Source organism: Pseudochaenichthys georgianus, chromosome 21 (genome assembly GCF_902827115.2).
Source record: "Pseudochaenichthys georgianus chromosome 21, fPseGeo1.2, whole genome shotgun sequence".
In the NCBI taxonomy this organism is placed as follows: Eukaryota; Metazoa; Chordata; class Actinopteri; order Perciformes; family Channichthyidae; genus Pseudochaenichthys; species Pseudochaenichthys georgianus.
In genome coordinates this window covers 38,582,902-38,607,200 of record NC_047523.1, presented here as the reverse complement: position 1 = coordinate 38,607,200, position 24,299 = coordinate 38,582,902, and the positions used below count along the sequence as shown (strand labels likewise).

Here is a 24,299-nt window from a genome sequence, read left to right as displayed (position 1 = left end):
CCAAGGTTTTGGAAATGCTGTTCCACATTTCACCAGTAGGTACCTCTTTAATATCAAACTGATAGATGGATGGATGGATGGATGGATATAGAGAGAGAGAGATGATGGATGGATGGATTGATAGATGGATGGATTGATGGATAGATGGATGGATGATAGATAGATGGATAGATGTATAGATGGATAAATGGATGATGGATAGATAGAGAGAGATGGATGATAGATGGATGGATAGATAGAGAGAGAGAGATGGATGATGGATGGATGGATGATAGATAGATGGATAGATAGATAGATAGAGAGAGATGGATGATAGATAGATGGATAAATGGATGGATAGATAGATAGATTGATGGATTGATAGATGGATGGATGGATGGATGGATGGATGGATGGATGATAGATAGATGGATGGATAGATAGAGAGAGATGGATGATAGATGGATGGATAGATAGATGGATAGATAGAGAGAGATGGATGATGGATGGATGGATAGATAGAGAGAGATGGATGGATGGATGATAGATGGATGGATGATAGATAGATGGATAGATAGATAGATAGAGAGAGATGGATGCTAGATAGATGGATAGATAGAGAGAGATGGATGATGGATGGATGGATAGATAGATAGATAGATTGATAGATGGATGGATAGATGGATGGATAGATAGGTACTTTATTGAACCTCATTTGGGGAAGTGTTTGTGTTGGACAGCAGGTTAGACCCCATATTTACGAACAGGATTCAAATATTTATAGTGAATATATGTGTTTTTCAACTGGAACCAGCAAAGACCTCCAAAACATTATCGTTCCAACAAATTCTGAACCAAATATTTGGAACAGTGCACTTCCTCAATGATGCTGTACACACCCAAGGCCTATTTGAACTAAAGGAGTAAGAGACAAACTGATGTTTTCATTTATTTAAATCCTCAGGGTTGGCGAGAACAGTCTCTCTTTTTCTTCTCTTTCTCTTTTGTGATGAGTAATTGTTCTTTACCAATATGTCTCCTGCAGCATTATGACTTATCCCAACAGCACATGATCGGACCGTTGCTTTCTTAGCATCTGCTGCACTGTTACAGTCTCTATATCCTCATCTGTTTGTCAGCGCCTTATTACTTCTCGCCCGCCTTCCCCTCCTGCTCAGCCTCCACTTCGACCAGAACAGGTGTCTACTTCCTGCTCTGACGCATAGACTGAGGTTACCCTAGAGATGAATGCACAGCGGTGCTTATCATCCGACGGACTGGTCTCTGGTGAACTGCCATTAATTGCCTTTGTGTGCTGAACACTCGTGAGTCATTCTCACTTCTTTGGTCTTCCATTTGTTCTGAGATGTAGGCGTACTGCTGTGTCATTGGTTGATTCAGAGAAAGGGCAGATCACAATGGCATGCAACTTTGTTTTTCTGTGAGTCAGTCTGACTGTGAGTAAGAGACTGAAAGCCCATATCCATTGTTGTACTCGTCAGAGCCAGGAAATGTAACCTGGCCTTTGCACATTCCTGCAAATCGTGCCGGTATTTCATGCCATGACTGACCAGCTCAGTCCAGTTCAAACACAATGGTAAGACATTTTATCTCCATTATCTAATCCAGTGTTTCTCAAACCTTTTCATACCAAGGACACTTAACCAATAAAGAAAACACTCCACAAATATCCAAAATCACATCGTTTTTCTAGAACAGATTACAAATCGCCTGAAAATGGTACAAACAAGTGGCAACATGTGTGACGAAGGTGTTGCCCTGGGCTTTATCATGCAATAGAAAGTGCAACTTAAGCTCGCTGCATTGCGGAGATATTCCCGCGAGAGTGCGGAAAACTCAAATGTATTTATTTATTTCAAATGTGAAATGTTACCAATATACTCACGGACCACTAGGGGGCGCTCACAGGCGGACTACACTTTGAGAAGCACTGATCTAATCGGACTGAGCGTCGCGCTAAATAACCTTTTTATGAGGATAAACACATCGCGAAAGTACGGAAGAGGGCCGCATGTGAAAAAGGATTTGAGATCTGACCAATAGTGATTTTTAATCTGTTAAAAAAGTCAAGTCTTCAATTCTGAGATTTTCCGACGTTTTTTTTCTCAGAAATTTGACTTTTATCTCAGAAACCTAACCATTTTCTTTTTTTTCCTTTTGGTCACAACCCAAAACGAATGTTCTCATCTGGCCCTAATACTCTGCCCTACGACGAACGCCTGCCAAATTGCACCATGATTTTTTTTCAACTATCGGCGATCTCAATTTGGGATCCTTAGTTAATTTACTCTGTCAAATGTCCCCCAAAGTCAAACTTCAAAGTGATTGAAATCAGCAATTTCACTTATTGACTTCACAGCATGCGTCCGTGAACAACCAGAGAGGTCTGACCACGTTCCATTCACAATATATCCAGTTGTGAATGATTACAAGTCAACTTAAACGAGGGTCCCTTCTTCAATCCAGGGCTTATTACCCCAGCGTTGTCCTCTCAACCTCTGCCACTCGTGGCAATTTCTCAATGATTGGCAGACTGGTTTTAAATCGGATGACTGAGCGTCCTCTGCAGATCGTGTCAAGGTCACATCTGGTCTTGCCGGTGCCATCTGCCTTCATGAGTCAGCAGAATGTGGCTTTAAGCACACAGTCATTACCTGAAGGACTGTCCGTCACACGGTCCTCGTATAACGCAGAAATACACCGAACGTGTATCTGCCTCTCCGTGGGTCTTGGAGCCGTAATTGAATTCCAGCTTCTCTTTGAATGTATTAGCATCCGGCCTTCTCTCCGGCTCAGATCTCCCTCCATGTCTTTCTCTCTCGAAATGAAAGCACATATACTTTCTCTTCTACATCAGAAGAGTACTTCAAGCTGCTCGTGTTACCTCTCTGTAGCGAATGTGAAGTGTGTGTAGGTGGCATTTCCTTTTCAACTAGGCTCTGGTTTTTCAATTACAAAAATAAGCCTATTTTCGTTATGCTTCCAAGTGGTACATTATAGATTGTAATCAGCATAATAATCCCATTTCACATGTATGTGTACCGGAGCAGCTAATAAAGAGAGCACTGCACACACGTCATTCGATTGGTCTTTGAAATGTAAATGCCGTTATGTCTTCACGCCGCTTCCACTTTTCCTAATTCACTTCGGTGAAGCGTTATTGGAAAGACTTTGTAAAACAAAATGGTGCCGGCAAAGCATATTTTTAAACAGAATTAGGTATGTAATGTAGAAATGAATATACAGAATAGTAGAAGTACACAGAATAAACAAGCGGCTACTGAACAGAAGGGACATTATGTGTGTTGTATAAAGAAAGATGCATGTACAAATTGTTGATGCTTTTTATGCAGATTAATTGTTCGACTAGTTTAGTTTCACCAAGGAGAGTTTAAATCGGCGAAGGAAAGACTGGTACAAAAAAGTATCGATTGACAACCTGCTCCAGTAGCTAATAATCATAGTGCATTTTAAAATGGGTTTATAGATGTATTGTGTCCAGGTGGTGAACAGAAGTCCAAGTAAATGTTATTGTCAATCTCAAAATATGTGTGTACACACAGACGGATCAAAATACGGTGTCCCACAGTCCGAGGTATAACAAAAAAAAAACATTAAAATACAAGAATGACTTTGTGTGTTTCTTTGGTTTCCATCATCAAATCATTCGAGGCTACGGCTACGTTTCACTTTCCCTCCATCGACAAGTGCACTTCCTAGAACACGATGCAAATGAAAGTGATTGAATGAATCTTCTCTCTCTCTCTCTATCTATCTCTCCTATCTATCTGTATCTCTCTCTCTGTATCTCTCTGTCTGTCTCTCTCTCTCTCTCTCTCTCTCTCTCTCTCTCTCTCTCAGGGAGTCGGAGGGCCGTAAGCTGTGTAAGAAAGTGAGGGTGGACCCCAGCTCTAAACATGGAGGGGCAGAGCTGCTGCATTACAAGTGAGTACCCAGACCCTCAGTGGGCTGTCAACACTCACCCACAGCTCGGTGCTTTCTGGAAGGTGGACCGTGTTCTCTGAACGGTGTCAGCTCTCTCCTCCCGCTGAGCTCTGTGTCTGCTCTGTGTTGGCAGAGATGGGACGTTCCACACCGAGTACAACAGACCCGCCACCTTCAAGGTAAGTGCTCCGCTAAAACCTGACATCTTTAAACCAGGGGGGTTATTGTCTATTCCAATGTTCAGTGTTAGTTATTCTATAAGACTTTCCTGAGCAGTAGTGCGGTGTGTCTGTGGACTTTGTAGATCACCATAATACCATATTCTTACTTAAATGACACATTTCGTAATTCGTTTTTCAAAATTTGACACCTTACTTTCCAATTACACTCCTGAAATATATTGTCTATTTAGGGCAGGGGTGTCAAACTCAAGGCCCGGGGGCCAAATCCGGCCCGCGACTTCATTTTATGTGGCCCCACAAGAGCTTGCAAAGAATATAATATGTTTGTATACGGTTACATGCTACAGAAGCACGTTGCCCATAAACTACATGTCCCAGAATGCATCTCAAATTTGACTTTTTTCTCAGAATTTGACTTTTTTTCTTCTAAATATGCATTTTTTTCTCAAATGTCACTTTTTATTTTTATTTTGCTGTTCTTTAAAAAAAAATCATTTTGTGACGTTCTCACTGAAGAGACTTGCAATTATTTGCACTAGACTTCTGCTTTCAGACGTAGTTATTATGAAGTTTATACCCTATCCGATAACAATCCAATGCAGAGGCAATGATGTAATATAATACATTATTTTATATATATTAAATATTTATATATGTATTTTGATATAGTCTTTAAAGTTACAACCGGCCCTTTTAAGTGCAACCATAATGCGAATGTGGCCCGAGATTGAAAATTAGTTGACACCCCTGATTTAGGGTATACATTTTATACAATATTACACCCATATCACACTTATATTACACCGTTATTACAGCATTACAACATGTTGCACTGTTATTACTAAATGATTACACCCATACTACACTGTTATTATACCATTATTACACACTTATGACACCATTATAACACCCATATCACTCTGTTATTACACCAATTTTACATCCATATTACAAATATACGACACCATGTTACAGTGGGAAACATTGGGTTTTATAACTATTTCATAATAATCATAATAAAATATATTTTAAAAGCTTTCAGATTAAGTTATTGTTCATGTTGTAGTACATTAACAAGATAAAGGCTGCTAATATGTCAAATAAAATGCTTCATTTAGTAGCATATTTAAAGTCCTTTTAAGGATCATTATAAGTAGCCATACTAATAAAAATAACAATAGTCTGAAACTGATCTATTCTCTGATGTTATCGTGCCGGGAAAATATCATTCTGTTGCAACATGTATCTAAGTTTGCTTAAAAGACCGTGATATGTCAATGTTTTGTTGCCAGCTTTTTTCCGATGCCCCTTAATAGCCAATAAAACGTTATTGCAGGTTAAAGGTGAACATCCTCTTGCATATTTCCTGACCTATCTGGCGTCACCTTCCACATCCAGCCTCCCACACACACTCAGCAGATTACTCTATAGCCTCTTGACATGTTTATCGTGGCTCCATCTGTTCCATCCATGAATCAGAGCAGAACGGCTAAATGGAAATCATTCAGCAGCATCTGAAGGTATCTACGCGGTCTGATAGATATCTACTGCCTGTTGAGGAAGTAGTGAAGTTGGCTTCAGGAGAAATCAATACTTAAATCCAATATTTCCACAGACTGTCCACGGTTGTAGCATTTGACAGGCTGGGGAAGCACACTTCACATACAGAAACATCTTCTCAGATGCATTTGTCTTTCTTTGGCAAACCAAATATATTACAGACTCCAGTATTTAGAGAGCATGTAAATCACTCAACAGCCATCATATATAGTTAGCCAGATTACAGAATAAACTAAATAAACTCACAGCTGTTATTTAAGCCGCAGATATCAACAGTCCCTCTCATTAAAAGTGCCCTCAAGACCGAAGTTTGCATTGCCATGTAATGATTTTATTTTAAATAAATAGCCCCGAAGTTAAAGTCTAAACAGACTTTCTTTGTTGGAGTTCTTTAGAAATCCTCCGTCAGTAAATCTGGGAGCAATAGCTGCTTTCATCTTCACGGTTTTTAATGCATTCGTCTCCTTGCGAAGTGTTTTTCCCACATTTCTCTCACTGGCAGATGGAAAGGCGTCGAAAACAACAAAACAATAAAAGTCTCATTTAAAAAACTAATCCTGATCAGGGTTTCCCACACATAGACTACACTTGGGCGCCCGCCCAGGTATATTAACGGCCGCCCAAGTATATTTCTCGACCCATTTAGTTTTTTGTTTTTTTATTCGCCCGTGACCACGACGCCATCTGCGATCGATTAACTTGTGGACAATGATCCCTCGCTCCCTTGCTCTGATCTCGCCTCCTTCTGGCCTGTTAAGTGGCCTGCCTCACACAGGGTGACTGGCTGTCCACATGATGTGGCCTGCCGACATGGCCACTGTCATACAGATCATAAATCAAAGCCCTTGATTGGTCTCTGAGTGTCATTCAAGCTCGGGATAACCTCAGCTCAGGTGAGGTGAAGGACGCTGAGTGTTTAGATAGTTAACTTAGTCTAAGTTCTCAGTGGGTCTCAAACGGTGTGGTCAGCATTTATGTAAACACATATTTCCATTTGAGAGGGTACTTGGTCTAATGCAGTGGTGCCCAGTACGTCGACCGCGGGGCAATGCTGGTAGATCGCGAGTCATTCATAAAAAAAAAAATCCAGCTCCGTTAAAATAGACAAAACAGGTTTTGATCCGCCTCTCTTGGCCTCCCTGCCACTTTTGTGAACACTCCGATAATGCCTCTCCACGTTACCTTTCTTTGGCAGAGCGAGGCTTGCTTTACAAATAAGGCAAATAACCTTTGAATGTGACATCACAACAACAATATTCTTCCTCCCATTCTGGGTGGAAGTGGTATGTCTTTAGCTTCTTGCTCGGTCCCGCACTCATTTTGTTGTTTGTCTTAATTTGAGTTTTCCCGGCACTTGACTGATTTTGTATCGCTTTGCATTCTGGGAGTAGCGAGTTGAGAAAGAGAAGGTCATGTATTATTGCTACACAAACAATTATCTCGCAGTCTTAGTCTCGCCAACTCGTTTCTAACATGCAAAAGACAAACAAATGCGTCTATGGTCGGTGTATTTTTGATCTTTCCATCGAGACGAGATCTCTCTCCCCCGTCTGTGTGCGAGGGGGCGGGGCAGTTTACACACACGCGGCTGCTACATGCAGCAACACACGGCGGGGATGGCGGAGAGAAGCGCTCCAAGGTGTGGTTAAATGTTACCTGTCTGAGTGGACAATGCTCCTTGCCAAGAGAGTTTAGCATGTCAGGGCGGTAACACGAGCAATTTGTCTAAACATTTAGCAAAAAGTGCTCCACATTCAGACGGGAGGAATGCACCGGGGTTGGCTGTCTTTCTAGCAGCTCTGTAGCCCCGTCCACGAGTAAACGTTTCCACATCAGGTGTTCTGTATGCTAGCAGCAACACACGGAGATAACTACATCATACAAGCATGGGTTAATGATTAGAGGTAACTGAGTTATTTTTTTGTTTTGTTAAGTTTCAGCTATTCTGTTTACAATTCTGTCTTCACATTATTTAATACGATTTGTTAAAACATTGTTGTTTCTTTTGATGTGAAGCAATGTTAATTTTGTAAACAATTTGTTAAGTTAATTTAATAATATATGTATTTTTGAATCAAGTATTCATCTTTATTGTCTTCATTGCTAGTTTCCACATGCCTAAAACAACCTCAAGCTAAATCTAAAAGTTGATGGCTAAATAAGAGCGTTTGAGAAATTGTGCAAGGCATACAGTAATAGTCCGAATAGTCGATTAATCGTTTCATTAATCAATAGATTAATCGATTATCAAATGAGTCGTTTGTTGCAGCCCTATTATCCCATGTATAAATACAACATGTTATTCAGCAACCCTTGCAATTTGGGATTTTATTTTTGGTTGGTAGACCTCGGTGAGCCGGTCATTTCAAAAGTAGCTCACCAGCCAAAAAAGGTTGAGAACCCCTGCTCTAATGGATAGTGAGGTGGGCTGAAGATCAGAAGGCTGTGAGTTCAAATCCCGCCAGGAACACCACCACTAGTGTGCCCTTGAGTAAGGCACTGAGCCCTTAGTTACTCCAGGGAGAATGTCCCTGTAATCGGTCATTATTATTATTAAGTCGCTTTGGATAAAAGCGTCAGCTAAATGAAATGTAATGTGATTAGTAAAATATGCATGAATAAATAAATAAAAAGTTAACTGGGTGAAAAAAGGTAAGATACACTTTTAAAACGTGTTGAAAACTGAGAGAAAACTAGTCTGTGCTGCTGCCTCAAAGAGGAGCAGGGGGAGAGGAGGGAGACAGGAGAGGCTGATTCAGGAGCACAGACACACTCACAACTATAAATTAATAAACAAGTTTCAGTGTTTTTTCATATTGGAAATGGTATGTTATTGGTTATGGCCATGATTTTATGATTATTGAAATGTATACAGTTCTGTTTAATATAGGTGTTTCCATAGATCTAGTCTCTTTATTTTCCCCTCAAAATGCACCAGATTGATGCATTTAACTCCAAAATAAAATCTTACCGGGGGGCATGCCCCTGGACCCCCCTAGAGGATTTGAGGTCGACCCCCACTAAAAATCACATGGATAGGTTCCTAAATACATTTAGAAATAAATTAAAAAAATTAAATAGTAACCCATTTCCATATGTTCATGTGTGGGTAGTAGATTTAAACTATAGGGCTATCATTATGGGCCCTGCCTGTACCTGTTCGCTCTGCCATCGCGTGAAGGGTCTGCTAACAAGCGACCAACAGAAAGTTAATGTTGTTGCACCTCACCTCAACCCCAAGTATATTTCAGATCTGTGGGAAACACTGCTGATGATAACTTCATAATCCTTTAATATTCCACCCGTGTCCACATTGTCATTGTTGTAGCGCTGCTGAATGAAATACTTCCTGCTGTCGCCTGCGCAGACATACGGTGCATTATATTTACACAGAGCATTACTAAGCCCATTAGCAGACACTTGCAGCTAGTGAGATATCTCCGACACCTCCTGGATCGACGCACATGTTGGTCTGTACGAGTTTCCATCTGCCGCTGCCTACAGCCTCCAATACGCTTAAAAGTTTCTTCTGCAATGCTCCGGTAAATCATCAGCAGTGCGGCTGCACCATTTGAAAAAAGACAAAACTAATTGTGATCAGATATTACAATCACCACAGAGGAGGGATTGATCATTTTTGCAACATGTTTCTCAATATGTTAAAAAAAAAAACAAGGGTTTGATTTTTTTTTTGGAGGGTTTTTAACAACTAATAGGTTTTATTAAGTGTGTTAATTTAACACATTTAGCCTTTTAATACATCATATCTCTTTTATACAGTGCGGCAAAAAGGTATTTAGTCAGCCACCAATTGTGCAAGTTCTCCCACTTAAAAAGATGAGAGAGGCCTGTAATTGTCATCCTACATATACCTCCACTATGAGAGACAGAATGGGGGGAAAGAATCCAGGAAATAACATTGTCTGATTTTTAAAGAATTTATTTGCAAATTTTGGTGGAAATAAGTATTTGGTCAATAACAAAAGTTCATCTCAATACTTTGTTATATACCCTTTGTTGGCAATGACAGAGGTCAAACGTTTTCTGTCAGTCTTCACAAGGTTTTCACTGTTGCTGGTATTTTGGCCCATTCCTCCATGCAGATCTCCTCTAGAGCAGTGATGTGTTGGGGCTGTCGCTGGGCAACACGGACTTTCAACTCCCTCCAAAGATTTTCTATGGGGTTGAGATCTGGAGACTGGCTGGGCCACTCCAGGACCTTGAAATGCTTCTTACGAAGCCACTCCTTCGTTGCCCGGGCGGTAGGGGTGTAACGGTTCACAGAAGTCACGGTTCGGTACGGTTTCGGTACAACAAGGGAAAGCAAAAAAAAGTCCCAAATGCATACTTTTTTTTGCTGTTATTTATTTTTAACAGTAGTGCAAGATTTGGTATGAAAATAAGGAACTCTAACTTTTGGAATCATTAACTGTATTACACAGTTAAAAACAAACCACAAACAGTAACCACACACTCAGATGGCCATATTATTTATATGGCTGATGTCAAACTAAAAGGTTAATAAGCTGTACAACTAAAAAGAATGTCTTGAAAAAATTAAATCACAATCAATAAAAGGCAATACAGAACTGTATAACATCTCCTGATGTCAAAATATAAAATAAATACAATGAAAAAATATAAAACAAATAAAATGTGTACCTTTAGGAGCAAAGTGTAACATGTGTAATTAACTTGTGAGTGTGTGAGGCCACTATGCCTGAATAAAGGTACTCAAGCTTTGCTCTATTTTCAAGTTCTTCAAAAAGATGAGTTGTCTACGTTGTCAGTAGTGAGGGCAGATCTGTTGGCGGTAACTATGTCACCTGCCGTCGAGAAAACCCTCTCGCTGGGGACTGAGACTGACTCGGATGTGATTGAGCATGTTTGACGTGTTACCACTAGCATACCGCACCGCTGTCGAACAACGCCGACACACCGTCCTCGTCCGATCCACAACTCGCACCCCATCATTGTTGTAGTCCACAGGGAACCCGAAATGTTCCCACACACTGATTTAAAAGAAGCAGGTGGGTCTTCTAGCTCCTGTGTGAACTCGCCGTAGCTGCTAACTTTTCTTCTTCATGTGTTGTGTTCGTTTTGTTGTGTTTGTTCTTGTTCTTCATTTGTATTTACGGCGGCTGGCTTTTAGGCGCAATACCGCCCCCTGGATTATATATAATACTGCCCTGAGTGACAGACTTTTTTCCCAGTCGTAAAAAAAGGCGTATTTGCCGTGTGACTGCATGTGACGTCCGAACCGTGACGGGACGAATACGGATACCGTTACACCCCTACCGGGCGGTGTGTTTGGGATCATTGTCATGCTGAAAGACCCAGCCACGTTTCATCTTCAATGCCCTTGCTGATGAAAGGAGATTGTCACTCAAAATCTCACGATACATGGCCCCATTCATTCTTTCCTTTACACGGATCAGTCCTGGTCCCTTTGCAGAGAAACAGCCCAAGCATGATGTTCCACCCCCATGTTTCACAGTAGGTGTTCTTTAGACGCAACTCAGCATTCTTTCTCCTCCAAACACGTCTAGTTTAGTTTTTACCAAAAGGTTCTATTTTGGTTTCATCTGACCATATGACATTCTCCCAATCCTCTTCTGGATCATCTAAATCTCTCTAGCAGACTTCAGACGGGCCTGGACATGTACTGGCTTAAGCAGAGGGACACGTCTGGCACTGCAGGATTTGAGTCCCTGGCGGCGTAGTGTGTTACTGATGGTAGCCTTTGTTACTTTGGTCCCAGCTCTCTGCAGGTCATTGACTCGGTCCCCCCGTGTGGTTCTGGGATCTTTGCTCACCGTTCTTGTGATCATTTTGACCCCACGGGGTGAGATCTTGCGTGGAGCCCCAGATCGAGGGAGATTATCAGTGGTCTTGTATGTCTTCCATGTTCTAATAATTGCTCCCACAGTTGATTTCTTCACACTGAGCTGCTTACCTATTGCAGATGCAGTCTTCCCAGCCTGGTGCAGGTCTACCATTGTGTTTCTGGTGTCCTTTGACAGCTCTTCGGTCTTGGCCATAGTGGAGTTTGGAGTGTGACTGTTTGAGGTTGTGGACAGGTGTCTTTTATACTGATAACGAGTTCAAACAGGTGCATTAATACAGTTAACGAGTGGAGGACAGAGGAGGCTCTTAAAGAAGAAGTTACAGGTCTGTGAGAGCCAGACATCTTGTTTGTTTGTAGGAGACCAAATACTTATTTAACGAGGAATTCACCAATTCATTCATTAAAAATCCTACAATGTGATTTCCTGGATTCTTTCCCCCCATTCTGTCTCTCATAGTTGAAGTGTACCTAGGATGAAAACTACAGGCCTCTCTCATCTTTTTAAGAGGGAGAACTTACACAATTGGTGGCTGACTAAATACTTTTTTGCCCCACTGTATCTCTTCACACTGGCACATCACATCACACCCTCTGTTATTATTGATTATGTTATCTTGTTTTTGTCCGGTTTCTTTGTGTTTGTGTACCCTGTACGGCGACCTTGAGAGCCTTGAAACTCGCCCTTTTATAAATAAAATGTATTATTATTATTTAACAAATATTGTGCTTCCTTTGATTGGATGTTGCACTATTTAGCCCTATCAGTAGTCATTCTGTTCAGGGGATTATTCTTATGCCAGTTGTTGCATGCATGTTGCCTTTGTTCATCATTCTGACTTGTTCATCTTTTTGTCTCCATTCAGTCCATGTGGCGTTCTTAAAAGACCCATCGGGACCCCCGCTGTGGGAGGAGAACCCTGAAGCGAAAGACATCGTCCATGTAGAGACAGAAAAAGTAAGTAGTTTCCTACAAACACTTTTGTTTTTCTTCCATAACATAATGACAACACTATAATACTTGCGCTCCTATTGGCTAGCGCTGCAACACATTGTACCTGAAGGGGCGGGACATCTCTAAGTGCTTGACCAATCACAACAGAGCCGGCCAGCTAACCAATCAGAGCATACTGGGATATGTGTTTTTCAACTGGAACCAGCAAAGACCTCCAAAACATTATCGTTCCAACAATTCTGAACCAATATTTGGAACATGCACTTCCTCCATGATGCTGTACACACCCAGGCCTATTTGAACTAAAGGAGTAAGAGACAAACTGATGTTTTCATTTATTTAAATCCTCAGGGTTGGCGAGAACAGTCTCTCTTTTTCTTCTCTTTCTCTTTTGTGATGAGTATTGTCTTTACCAATATGTCTCCTGCAGCATTATGACTTATCCCAACAGCACATGATCGGACCGTTGCTTTCTTAGCATCTGCTGCACTGTTACAGTCTCTATATCCTCATCTGTTTGTCAGCGCCTTATTACTTCTCGCCCGCCTTCCCTCCTGCTCAGCCTCCACTTCGACCAGAACAGGTCTACTTCCTGCTCTGACGCATAGACTGAGGTTACCCTAGAGATGAATGCACAGCGGTGCTTATCATCCGACGGACTGGTCTCTGGTGAACTGGCCATTTAATTGCCTTTGTGTGCTGAACACTCGTGAGTCATTCTCACTTCTTTGGTCTTCCATTTGTTCTGAGATGTAGGCGTACTGCTGTGTCATTGGTTGATTCAGAGAAAGGGCAGATCACAATGGCATGCAACTTTGTTTTTCTGTGAGTCAGTCTGACTGTGAGTAAGAGACTGAAAGCCCATATCCATTGTTGTACTCGTCAGAGCCAGGAAATGTAACCTGGCCTTTGCACATTCCTGCAAATCGTGCCGGTATTTCATGCCATGACTGACCAGCTCAGTCCAGTTCAAACACAATGGTAAGACAGTTTTATCTCCATTATCTAATCCAGTGTTTCTCAAACCTTTTCATACAAGGACACTTAACCAATAAGAAAACACTCCACAAATATCCAAAATCACATCGTTTTTCTAGAACAGATTACAAATCGCCTGAAAATGGTACAAACAAGTGGCAACATGTGTGACGAAGGTGTTGCCCTGGGCTTTATCATGCAATAGAAAGTGCAACTTAAGCTCGCTGCATTGCGGAGATATTCCCGCGAGAGTGCGGAAAACTCAAATGTATTTATTTATTTCAAATGTGAAATGTTACCAATATACTCACGGACCACTAGGGGGCGCTCACAGGCGGACTACACTTTGAGAAGCACTGATCTAATCGGACTGAGCGTCGCGCTAAATAACCTTTTTATGAGGATAAACACATCGCGAAAGTACGGAAGAGGGCCGCAGGTGAAAAAGGATTTGAGATCTGACCAATAGTGATTTTTAATCTGTTAAAAAGTCAAGTCTTCAATTCTGAGATTTTCCGACGTTTTTTTTCTCAGAAATTTGACTTTTATCTCAGAAACCTAACCATTTTCTTTTTTTTTTCCTTTTGGTCACAACCCAAAACGAATGTTCTCATCTGGCCCTAATACTCTGCCCTACGACGAACGCCTGCCAAATTGCACCATGATTTTTTTTCAACTATCGGCGATCTCAATTGGGATCCTTAGTTAATTTACTCTGTCAAATGTCCCCCAAAGTCAAACTTCAAAGTGATTGAAATCAGCAATTTCACTTATTGACTTCACAGCATGCGTCCGTGAACAACCAGAGAGGTCTGACCACGTTCCATTCACAATATATCCAGTTGTGAATGATTACAAGTCAACTTAAACGAGGGTCCCTTCTCAATCCAGGGCTTATTACCACAGCGTTGTCCTCTCAACCTCTGCCACTCGTGGCAATTTCTCAATGATTGGCAGACTGGTTTTAAATCGGATGACTGAGCGTCCTCTGCAGATCGTGTCAAGGTCACATCTGGTCTTGCCGGTGCCATCTGCCTTCATGAGTCAGCAGAATGTGGCTTTAAGCACACAGTCATTACCTGAAGGACTGTCCGTCACACGGTCCTCGTATAACGCAGAAATACACCGAACGTGTATCTGCCTCTCCGTGGGTCTTGGAGCCGTAATGAATTCCAGCTTCTCTTTGAATGTATTAGCATCCGGCCTTCTCTCCGGCTCAGATCTCCCTCCATGTCTTTCTCTCTCGAAATGAAAGCACATATACTTTCTCTTCTACATCAGAAGAGTACTTCAAGCTGCTCGTGTTACCTCTCTGTAGCGAATGTGAAGTGTGTGTAGGTGGCATTTCCTTTTCAACTAGGCTCTGGTTTTTCAATTACAAAAATAAGCCTATTTTCGTTATGCTTCCAAGTGGTACATTATAGATTGTAATCAGCATAATAATCCCATTTCACATGTATGTGTACCGGAGCAGCTAATAAAGAGAGCACTGCACACACGTCATTCGATTGGTCTTTGAAATGTAAATGCCGTTATGTCTTCACGCCGCTTCCACTTTTCCTAATTCACTTCGGTGAAGCGTTATTGGAAAGACTTTGTAAAACAAAATGGTGCCGGCAAAGCATATTTTTAAACAGAATTAGGTATGTAATGTAGAAATGAATATACAGAATAGTAGAAGTACACAGAATATAACAAGCGGCTACTGAACAGAAGGGACATTATGTGTGTTGTATAAAGAAAGATGCATGTACAAATTGTTGATGCTTTTTATGCAGATTAATTGTTCGACTAGTTTAGTTTCACCAAGGAGAGTTTAAATCGGCGAAGGAAAGACTGGTACAAAAAAGTATCGATTGACAACCTGCTCCAGTAGCTAATAATCATAGTGCATTTTAAAATGGGTTTATAGATGTATTGTGTCCAGGTGGTGAACAGAAGTCCAAGTAAATGTTATTGTCAATCTCAAAATATGTGTGTACACACAGACGGATCAAAATACGGTGTCCCACAGTCCGAGGTATAACAAAAAAAAAACATTAAAATACAAGAATGACTTTGTGTGTTTCTTTGGTTCCATCATCAAATCATTCGAGGATACGGCTACGTTTCACCTTTCCTCCATCGACAAGTGCACTTCCTAGAACACGATGCAATGAAAGTGATTGAATGAATCTTCTCTCTCTCTCTCTATCTATCTCTCTATCTATCTGTATCTCTCTCTCTGTATCTCTCTGTCTGTCTCTCTCTCTCTCTCTCTCTCTCTCTCTCTCTCTCTCTCTCAGGGAGTCGGAGGGCCGTAAGCTGTGTAAGAAAGTGAGGGTGGACCCCAGCTCTAAACATGGAGGGGCAGAGCTGCTGCATTACAAGTGAGTACCCAGACCCTCAGTGGGCTGTCAAACACTCACCCACAGCTCGGTGCTTTCTGGAAGGTGGACCGTGTTCTCTGAACGGTGTTCAGCTCTCTCCTCCCGCTGAGCTCTGTGTCTGCTCTGTGTTGCAGAGATGGGACGTTCCACACCGAGTACAACAGACCCGCCACCTTCAAGGTAAGTGCTCCGCTAAAACCTGACATCTTTAAACCAGGGGGGTTATTGTCTATTCCAATGTTCAGTGTTAGTTATTCTATAAGACTTTCCTGAGCAGTAGTGCGGTGTGTCTGTGGACTTTGTAGATCACCATAATACCATATTCTTACTTAAATGACACATTTCGTAATTCGTTTTTCAAAATTTGACACCTTACTTTCCAATTACACTCCTGAAATATATTGTCTATTTAGGGCAGGGGTGTCAAACTCAAGGCCCGGGGGCCAAATCCGGCCCGCGACTTCATTTTATGTGGCCCCACAAGAGCTTGCAAAGAATATAATATGTTTGTTATACGGTTACATGCTACAGAAGCACGTTGCCCATAAACTACATGTCCCAGAATGCATCTCAAATTTGACTTTTTTCTCAGAATTTGACTTTTTTTCTTCTAAATATGCATTTTTTTCTCAAATGTCACTTTTTATTTTTATTTTGCTGTTCTTTAAAAAAAAATCATTTTGTGACGTTCTCACTGAAGAGACTTGCAATTATTTGCACTAGACTTCTGCTTTCAGACGTAGTTAATTATGAAGTTATTACCCTATCCGATAACAATCCAATGCAGAGGCAATGATGTAATATAATACATTATTTTATATATATTAAATATTTATATATGTATTTTGATATAGTCTTAAAGTTACAACCGGCCCTTTTAAGTGCAACCATAATGCGAATGTGGCCCGAGATGAAAATTAGTTTGACACCCCTGATTTAGGGTATACATTTTATACAATATTACACCCATATCACACTTATATTACACCGTTATTACAGCATTACAACATGTTGCACTGTTATTACTAAATGATTACACCCATACTACACTGTTATTATACCATTATTACACACTTATGACACCATTATAACACCCATATCACTCTGTTATTACACCAATTTTACATCCATATTACAAATATACGACACCATGTTACAGTGGGAAACATTGGGTTTATAACTATTTCATAATAATCATAATAAAATATATTTTAAAAGCTTTCAGATTAAGTTATTGTTCATGTTGTAGTACATTTAACAAGATAAAGTGCTGCTAATATGTCAAATAAAATGCTTCATTTAGTAGCATATTTAAAGTCCTTTTAAGGATCATTATAAGTAGCCATACTAATAAAAATAACAATAGTCTGAAACTGATCTATTCTCTGATGTTATCGTGCCGGGAAAATATCATTCTGTTGCAACATGTATCTAAGTTTGCTTAAAAGACCGTGATATGTCAATGTTTTGTTGCCAGCTTTTTTCCGATGCCCCTTAATAGCCAATAAAACGTTATTGCAGGTTAAAGGTGAACATCCTCTTGCATATTTCCTGACCTATCTGGCGTCACCTTCCACATCCAGCCTCCCACACACACTCAGCAGATTACTCTATAGCCTCTTGACATGTTTATCGTGGCTCCATCTGTTCCATCCATGAATCAGAGCAGAACGGCTAAATGGAAATCATTCAGCAGCATCTGAAGGTATCTACGCGGTCTGATAGATATCTACTGCCTGTTGAGGAAGTAGTGAAGTTGGCTTCAGGAGAAATCAATACTTAAATCCAATATTTCCACAGACTGTCCACGGTTGTAGCATTTGACAGGCTGGGGAAGCACGCTTCACATACAGAAACATCTTTCTCAGATGCATTTGTCTTTCTTTGGCAAACCAAATATATTACAGACTCCAGTATTTAGAGAGCATGTAAATCACTCAACAGCCATCATTATATAGTTTAGCCAGATTACAGAATAAACTAAATAAACTCACAGCTGTTATTTAAGCCGCAGATATCAACAGTCCCTCTCATTAAAAGTGCCCTCAAGACCGAAGTTTGCATGCCATGTAATGATTTTATTTTAAATAAATAGCCCCGAAGTTAAAGTCTAAACAGACTTTCTTTGTTGGAGTTCTTTAGAAATCCTCCGTCAGTAAATCTGGGAGCAATAGCTGCTTTCATCTTCACGGTTTTTAATGCATTCGTCTCCTTGCGAAGTGTTTTTCCCACATTTCTCTCACTGGCAGATGGAAAGGCGTCGAAAACAACAAAACAATAAAAGTCTCATTTAAAAACATCCTGATCAGGGTTTCCCACACATAGACTACACTTGGGCGCCCGCCCAGGTATATTAACGGCCGCCCAAGTATATTTCTCGACCCATTTAGTTTTTTGTTTTTTTTATTCGCCCGTGACCACGACGCCATCTGCGATCGATTAACTTGTGGACAATGATCCCTCGCTCCCTTGCTCTGATCTCGCCTCCTTCTGGCCTGTTAAGTGGCCTGCCTCACACAGGGTGACTGGCTGTCCACATGATGTGGCCTGCCGACATGGCCACTGTCATACAGATCATAAATCAAAGCCCTTGATTGGTCTCTGAGTGTCATTCAAGCTCGGGATAACCTCAGCTCAGGTGAGGTGAAGGACGCTGAGTGTTTAGATAGTTAACTTAGTCTAAGTTCTCAGTGGGTCTCAAACGGTGTGGTCAGCATTTATGTAAACACATATTTCCATTTGAGAGGGTACTTGGTCTAATGCAGTGGTGCCCAGTACGTCGACCGCGGGGCAATGCTGGTAGATCGCGAGTCATTCATAAAAAAAAAAATCCAGCTCCGTTAAAATAGACAAAACAGGTTTTGATCCGCCTCTCTTGGCCTCCCTGCCACTTTTGTGAACACTCCGATAATGCCTCTCCACGTTACCTTTCTTTGGCAGAGCGAGGCTTGCTTTACAAATAAGGCAAGTAACCTTTGAATGTGACATCACAACAACAATATTCTTCCTCCCATTCTGGGTGGAAGTGGTATGTCTTTAGCTTCTTGCTCGGTCCCGCACTCATTTTGTTGTTTGTCTTAATTTGAGTTTTCCCGGCACTTGACTGATTTTGTATCGCTTTGCATTCTGGGAGTAGCGAGTTGAGAAAGAGAAAGGTCATGTATTATTGCTACACAAACATTATCTCGCAGTCTTAGTCTCGCCAACTCGTTTCTAACATGCAAAAAGACAAACAAATGCGTCTATGGTCGGTGTATTTTTGATCTTTCCAATCGAGACGAGATCTCTCTCCCCCGTCTGTGTGCGAGGGGGCGGGGCAGTTTACACACACGCGGCTGCTACATGCAGCAACACACGGCGGGGATGGCGGAGAGAAGCGCTCCAAGGTGTGGTTAAATGTTACCTGTCTTGAGGTGGACAATGCTCCTTGCCAAGAGAGTTTAGCATGTCAGGGCGGTAACACGAGCAATTTGTCTAAACATTTAGCAAAAGTGCTCCACATTCAGACGGAGGAATGCACCGGGTTGGACTGTCTTTCTAGCAGCTCTGTAGCCCCGTCCACGAGTAACGTTTCCACATCAGGTGTTCTGTATGCTAGCAGCAACACACGGAGATAACTACATCATACAAGCATGGGTTAATGATTAGAGGTAACTGAGTTATTTATTTTGTTTTGTTAAGTTTCAGCTATTCTGTTTACAATTCTGTCTTCACATTATTTAATACGATTTGTTAAAACATTGTTGTTTCTTTTGATGTGAAGCAATGTTAATTTTGTAAACAATTTGTTAAGTTAATTTAATAATATATGTATTTTTGAATCAAGTATTCATCTTTATTGTCTTCATTGCTAGTTTCCACATGCCTAAAACAACCTCAAGCTAAATCTAAAAGTTGATGGCTAAATAAGAGCGTTTGAGAAATTGTGCAAGGCATACAGTAATAGTCCGAATAGTCGATTAATCGTTTCATTAATCAATAGATTAATCGATTATCAAATGAGTCGTTTGTTGCAGCCCTATTATCCCATGTATAAATACAACATGTTATTCAGCAACCCTTGCAATTTGGGATTTTATTTTTGGTTGGTAGACCTCGGTGAGCCGGTCATTTCAAAAGTAGCTCACCAGCCAAAAAGGTTGAGAACCCCTGCTCTAATGGATAGTGAGGTGGGCTGAAGATCAGAAGGCTGTGAGTTCAAATCCCGCCAGGAACACCACCACTAGTGTGCCCTTGAGTAAGGCACTGAGCCCTTAGTTACTCCAGGGAGAATGTCCCTGTAATCGGTCATTATTATTATTAAGTCGCTTTGGATAAAAGCGTCAGCTAAATGAAATGTAATGTGATTAGTAAAATATGCATGAATAAATAAATAAAAAGTTAACTGGGTGAAAAAAGGTAAGATACACTTTTAAAACGTGTTGAGAGAAAACTAGTCTGTGCTGCTGCCTCAAAGAGGAGCAGGGGGAGAGGAGGGAGACAGGAGAGGCTGATTCAGGAGCACAGACACACTCACAACTATAAATTAATAAACAAGTTTCAGTGTTTTTTTCATATTGGAAATGGTATGTTATTGGTTATGGCCATGATTTTATGATTATTGAAATGTATACAGTTCTGTTTAATATAGGTGTTTCCATAGATCTAGTCTCTTTATTTTCCCCTCAAAATGCACCAGATTGATGCATTTAACTCCAAAATAAAATCTTACCGGGGGGCATGCCCCTGGACCCCCCTAGAGGATTTGAGGTCGACCCCCACTAAAAATCACATGGATAGGTTCCTAAATACATTTAGAAATAAATTAAAAAAATTAAATAGTAACCCATTTCCATATGTTCATGTGTGGGTAGTAGATTTAAACTATAGGGCTATCATTATGGGCCCTGCCTGTACCTGTTCGCTCTGCCATCGCGTGAAGGGTCTGCTAACAAGCGACCAACAGAAAGTTAATGTTGTTGCACCTCACCTCAACCCCAAGTATATTTCAGATCTGTGGGAAACACTGCTGATGATAACTTCATAATCCTTTAATATTCCACCCGTGTCCACATTGTCATTGTTGTAGCGCTGCTGAATGAAATACTTCCTGCTGTCGCCTGCGCAGACATACGGTGCATTATATTTACACAGAGCATTACTAAGCCCATTAGCAGACACTTGCAGCTAGTGAGATATCTCCGACACCTCCTGGATCGACGCACATGTTGGTCTGTACGAGTTTCCATCTGCCGCTGCCTACAGCCTCCAATACGCTTAAAAGTTTCTTCTGCAATGCTCCGGTAAATCATCAGCAGTGCGGCTGCACCATTTGAAAAAAGACAAAACTAATTGTGATCAGATATTACAATCACCACAGAGGAGGGATTGATCATTTTTGCAACATGTTTCTCAATATGTTAAAAAAAAAAACAAGGGTTTGATTTTTTTTTTGGAGGGTTTTTAACAACTAATAGGTTTTATTAAGTGTGTTAATTTAACACATTTAGCCTTTTAATACATCATATCTCTTTTATACAGTGCGGCAAAAAGGTATTTAGTCAGCCACCAATTGTGCAAGTTCTCCCACTTAAAAAGATGAGAGAGGCCTGTAATTGTCATCCTACATATACCTCCACTATGAGAGACAGAATGGGGGGAAAGAATCCAGGAAATAACATTGTCTGATTTTTAAAGAATTTATTTGCAAATTTTGGTGGAAAATAAGTATTTGGTCAATAACAAAAGTTCATCTCAATACTTTGTTATATACCCTTTGTTGGCAATGACAGAGGTCAAACGTTTTCTGTCAGTCTTCACAAGGTTTTCACTGTTGCTGGTATTTTGGCCCATTCCTCCATGCAGATCTCCTCTAGAGCAGTGATGTGTTGGGGCTGTCGCTGGGCAACACGGACTTTCAACTCCCTCCAAAGATTTTCTATGGGGTTGAGATCTGGAGACTGGCTGGGCCACTCCAGGACCTTGAAATGCTTCTTACGAAGCCACTCCTTCGTTGCCCGGGCGGTAGGGGTGTAACGGTTCACAGAAGTCACGGTTCGGTACGGTTTCGGTACAACAAGGGAAAGCAAAAAAAAGTCCCAAATGCATACTTTTTTTTGCTGTTATTTATTTTTAACAGTAGTGCAAGATTTGGTATGAAAATAAGGAACTCTAACTTTTGGAATCATTAACTGTATTACACAGTTAAAAACAAACCACAAACAGTAACTCACACACTCAGATGGCCATATTATTTATATTGGCTAATGTCAAACTAAAAGGTTAATAAGCTGTACAACTAAAAAGAATGTCTTGAAAATATTAAATCACAATCAATAAAAGGCAATACAGAACTGTATAACATCTCCTGATGTCTAAATATAAAATAAATACAATGATAAATATAAAACAAATAAAATCTGTACCTTTAGGAGCGATGTCTAACATGTGTAATTAACTTGTGAGTGTGTGAGGCCATTATGCCCAAATAAAGATACTCAAGCTTTACTCTATTTTCAAGTTGTTCTTCAAAAAGATGAGTTAGTCTACGATGTCAGTAGTGAGGGCAGATCTGTTGGCGGTAACTATGTCACCTGCCGTCGAGAAAACCCTCTCGCTGGGGACTGAGACTGACTCGGATGTGATTGAGCATGTTTGACGTGTTACCACTAGCATACCGCACCGCTGTCGAACAACGCCGACACACCGTCCTCGTCCGAACTACAACTCGCACCCCATCGTTGTTGTAGTCCACAGGGAACCCGAAATGTTCCCACACACTGATTTAAAAGAAGCAGGTGGGTCTTCTAGCTCCTGTGTGAACTCGCCGTAGCTGCTAACTTTTCTTCTTCATGTGTTGTGTTCGTTTTGTTGTGTTTTGTTCTTGTTCTTCATTTGTCATTTACGGACGGCTGGCTTTTAGGCGCAATACCGCCCCCTGGATTATATATTAATACTGCCCTGCCTGACAGACTTTTTTCCCAGTCGTAAAAAAAGGCGTATTTGCCGTGTGACTGCATGTGACGTCCGAACCGTGACGGGACGAATACGGATACCGTTACACCCCTACCGGGCGGTGTGTTTGGGATCATTGTCATGCTGAAAGACCCAGCCACGTTTCATCTTCAATGCCCTTGCTGATGAAAGGAGATTGTCACTCAAAATCTCACGATACATGGCCCCATTCATTCTTTCCTTTACACGGATCAGTCGTCCTGGTCCCTTTGCAGAGAAACAGCTCCAAAGCATGATGTTCCACCCCCATGTTTCACAGTAGGTGTTCTTTAGACGCAACTCAGCATTCTTTCTCCTCCAAACACGTCTAGTTTAGTTTTTACCAAAAGGTTCTATTTTGGTTTCATCTGACCATATGACATTCTCCCAATCCTCTTCTGGATCATCTAAATTCTCTCTAGCAGACTTCAGACGGGCCTGGACATGTACTGGCTTAAGCAGAGGGACACGTCTGGCACTGCAGGATTTGAGTCCCTGGCGGCGTAGTGTGTTACTGATGGTAGCCTTTGTTACTTTGGTCCCAGCTCTCTGCAGGTCATTGACTCGGTCCCCCCGTGTGGTTCTGGGATCTTTGCTCACCGTTCTTGTGATCATTTTGACCCCACGGGGTGAGATCTTGCGTGGAGCCCCAGATCGAGGGAGATTATCAGTGGTCTTGTATGTCTTCCATGTTCTAATAATTGCTCCCACAGTTGATTTCTTCACACTGAGCTGCTTACCTATTGCAGATGCAGTCTTCCCAGCCTGGTGCAGGTCTACCATTGTGTTTCTGGTGTCCTTTGACAGCTCTTCGGTCTTGGCCATAGTGGAGTTTGGAGTGTGACTGTTTGAGGTTGTGGACAGGTGTCTTTTATACTGATAACGAGTTCAAACAGGTGGCATTAATACAGTTAACGAGTGGAGGACAGAGGAGGCTCTTAAAGAAGAAGTTACAGGTCTGTGAGAGCCAGACATCTTGTTTGTTTGTAGGAGACCAAATACTTATTTAACCGAGGAATTCACCAATTCATTCATTAAAAATCCTACAATGTGATTTCCTGGATTCTTTCCCCCCATTCTGTCTCTCATAGTTGAAGTGTACCTAGGATGAAAACTACAGGCCTCTCTCATCTTTTTAAGAGGGAGAACTTACACAATTGGTGGCTGACTAAATACTTTTTTGCCCCACTGTATCTCTTCACACTGGCACATCACATCACACGCCCTCTGTTATTATTGATTATGTTATCTTGTTTTTGTCCGGTTTCTTTTGTGTTTTGTGTACCCTGTACGGCGACCTTGAGAGCCTTGAAACTCGCCCTTTTATAAATAAAATGTATTATTATTATTTAACAAATATTGTGCTTCCTTTGATTGGATGTTGCACTATTTAGCCCTATCAGTAGTCATTCTGTTCAGGGGATTATTCTTATGCCAGTTGTTGCATGCATGTTGCCTTTGTTCATCATTCTGACTTGTTCATCTTCTTTTGT

At 41.1% G+C, this 24,299-nt stretch overlaps 1 protein-coding gene across 1 annotated transcript in view; it reads left to right on the top strand.

The window, feature by feature from the left end:
- Nucleotides 1-24,299, top strand: part of pdia5 (protein disulfide isomerase family A, member 5) — a 117,588-nt gene that overhangs the window by 23,855 nt on the left and 69,434 nt on the right. The window contains 2 exon segments of the mRNA XM_034109974.2: nucleotides 3,862-3,945; nucleotides 4,079-4,124. Coding sequence (XP_033965865.1) covers nucleotides 3,862-3,945; nucleotides 4,079-4,124 — 130 coding nt within the window.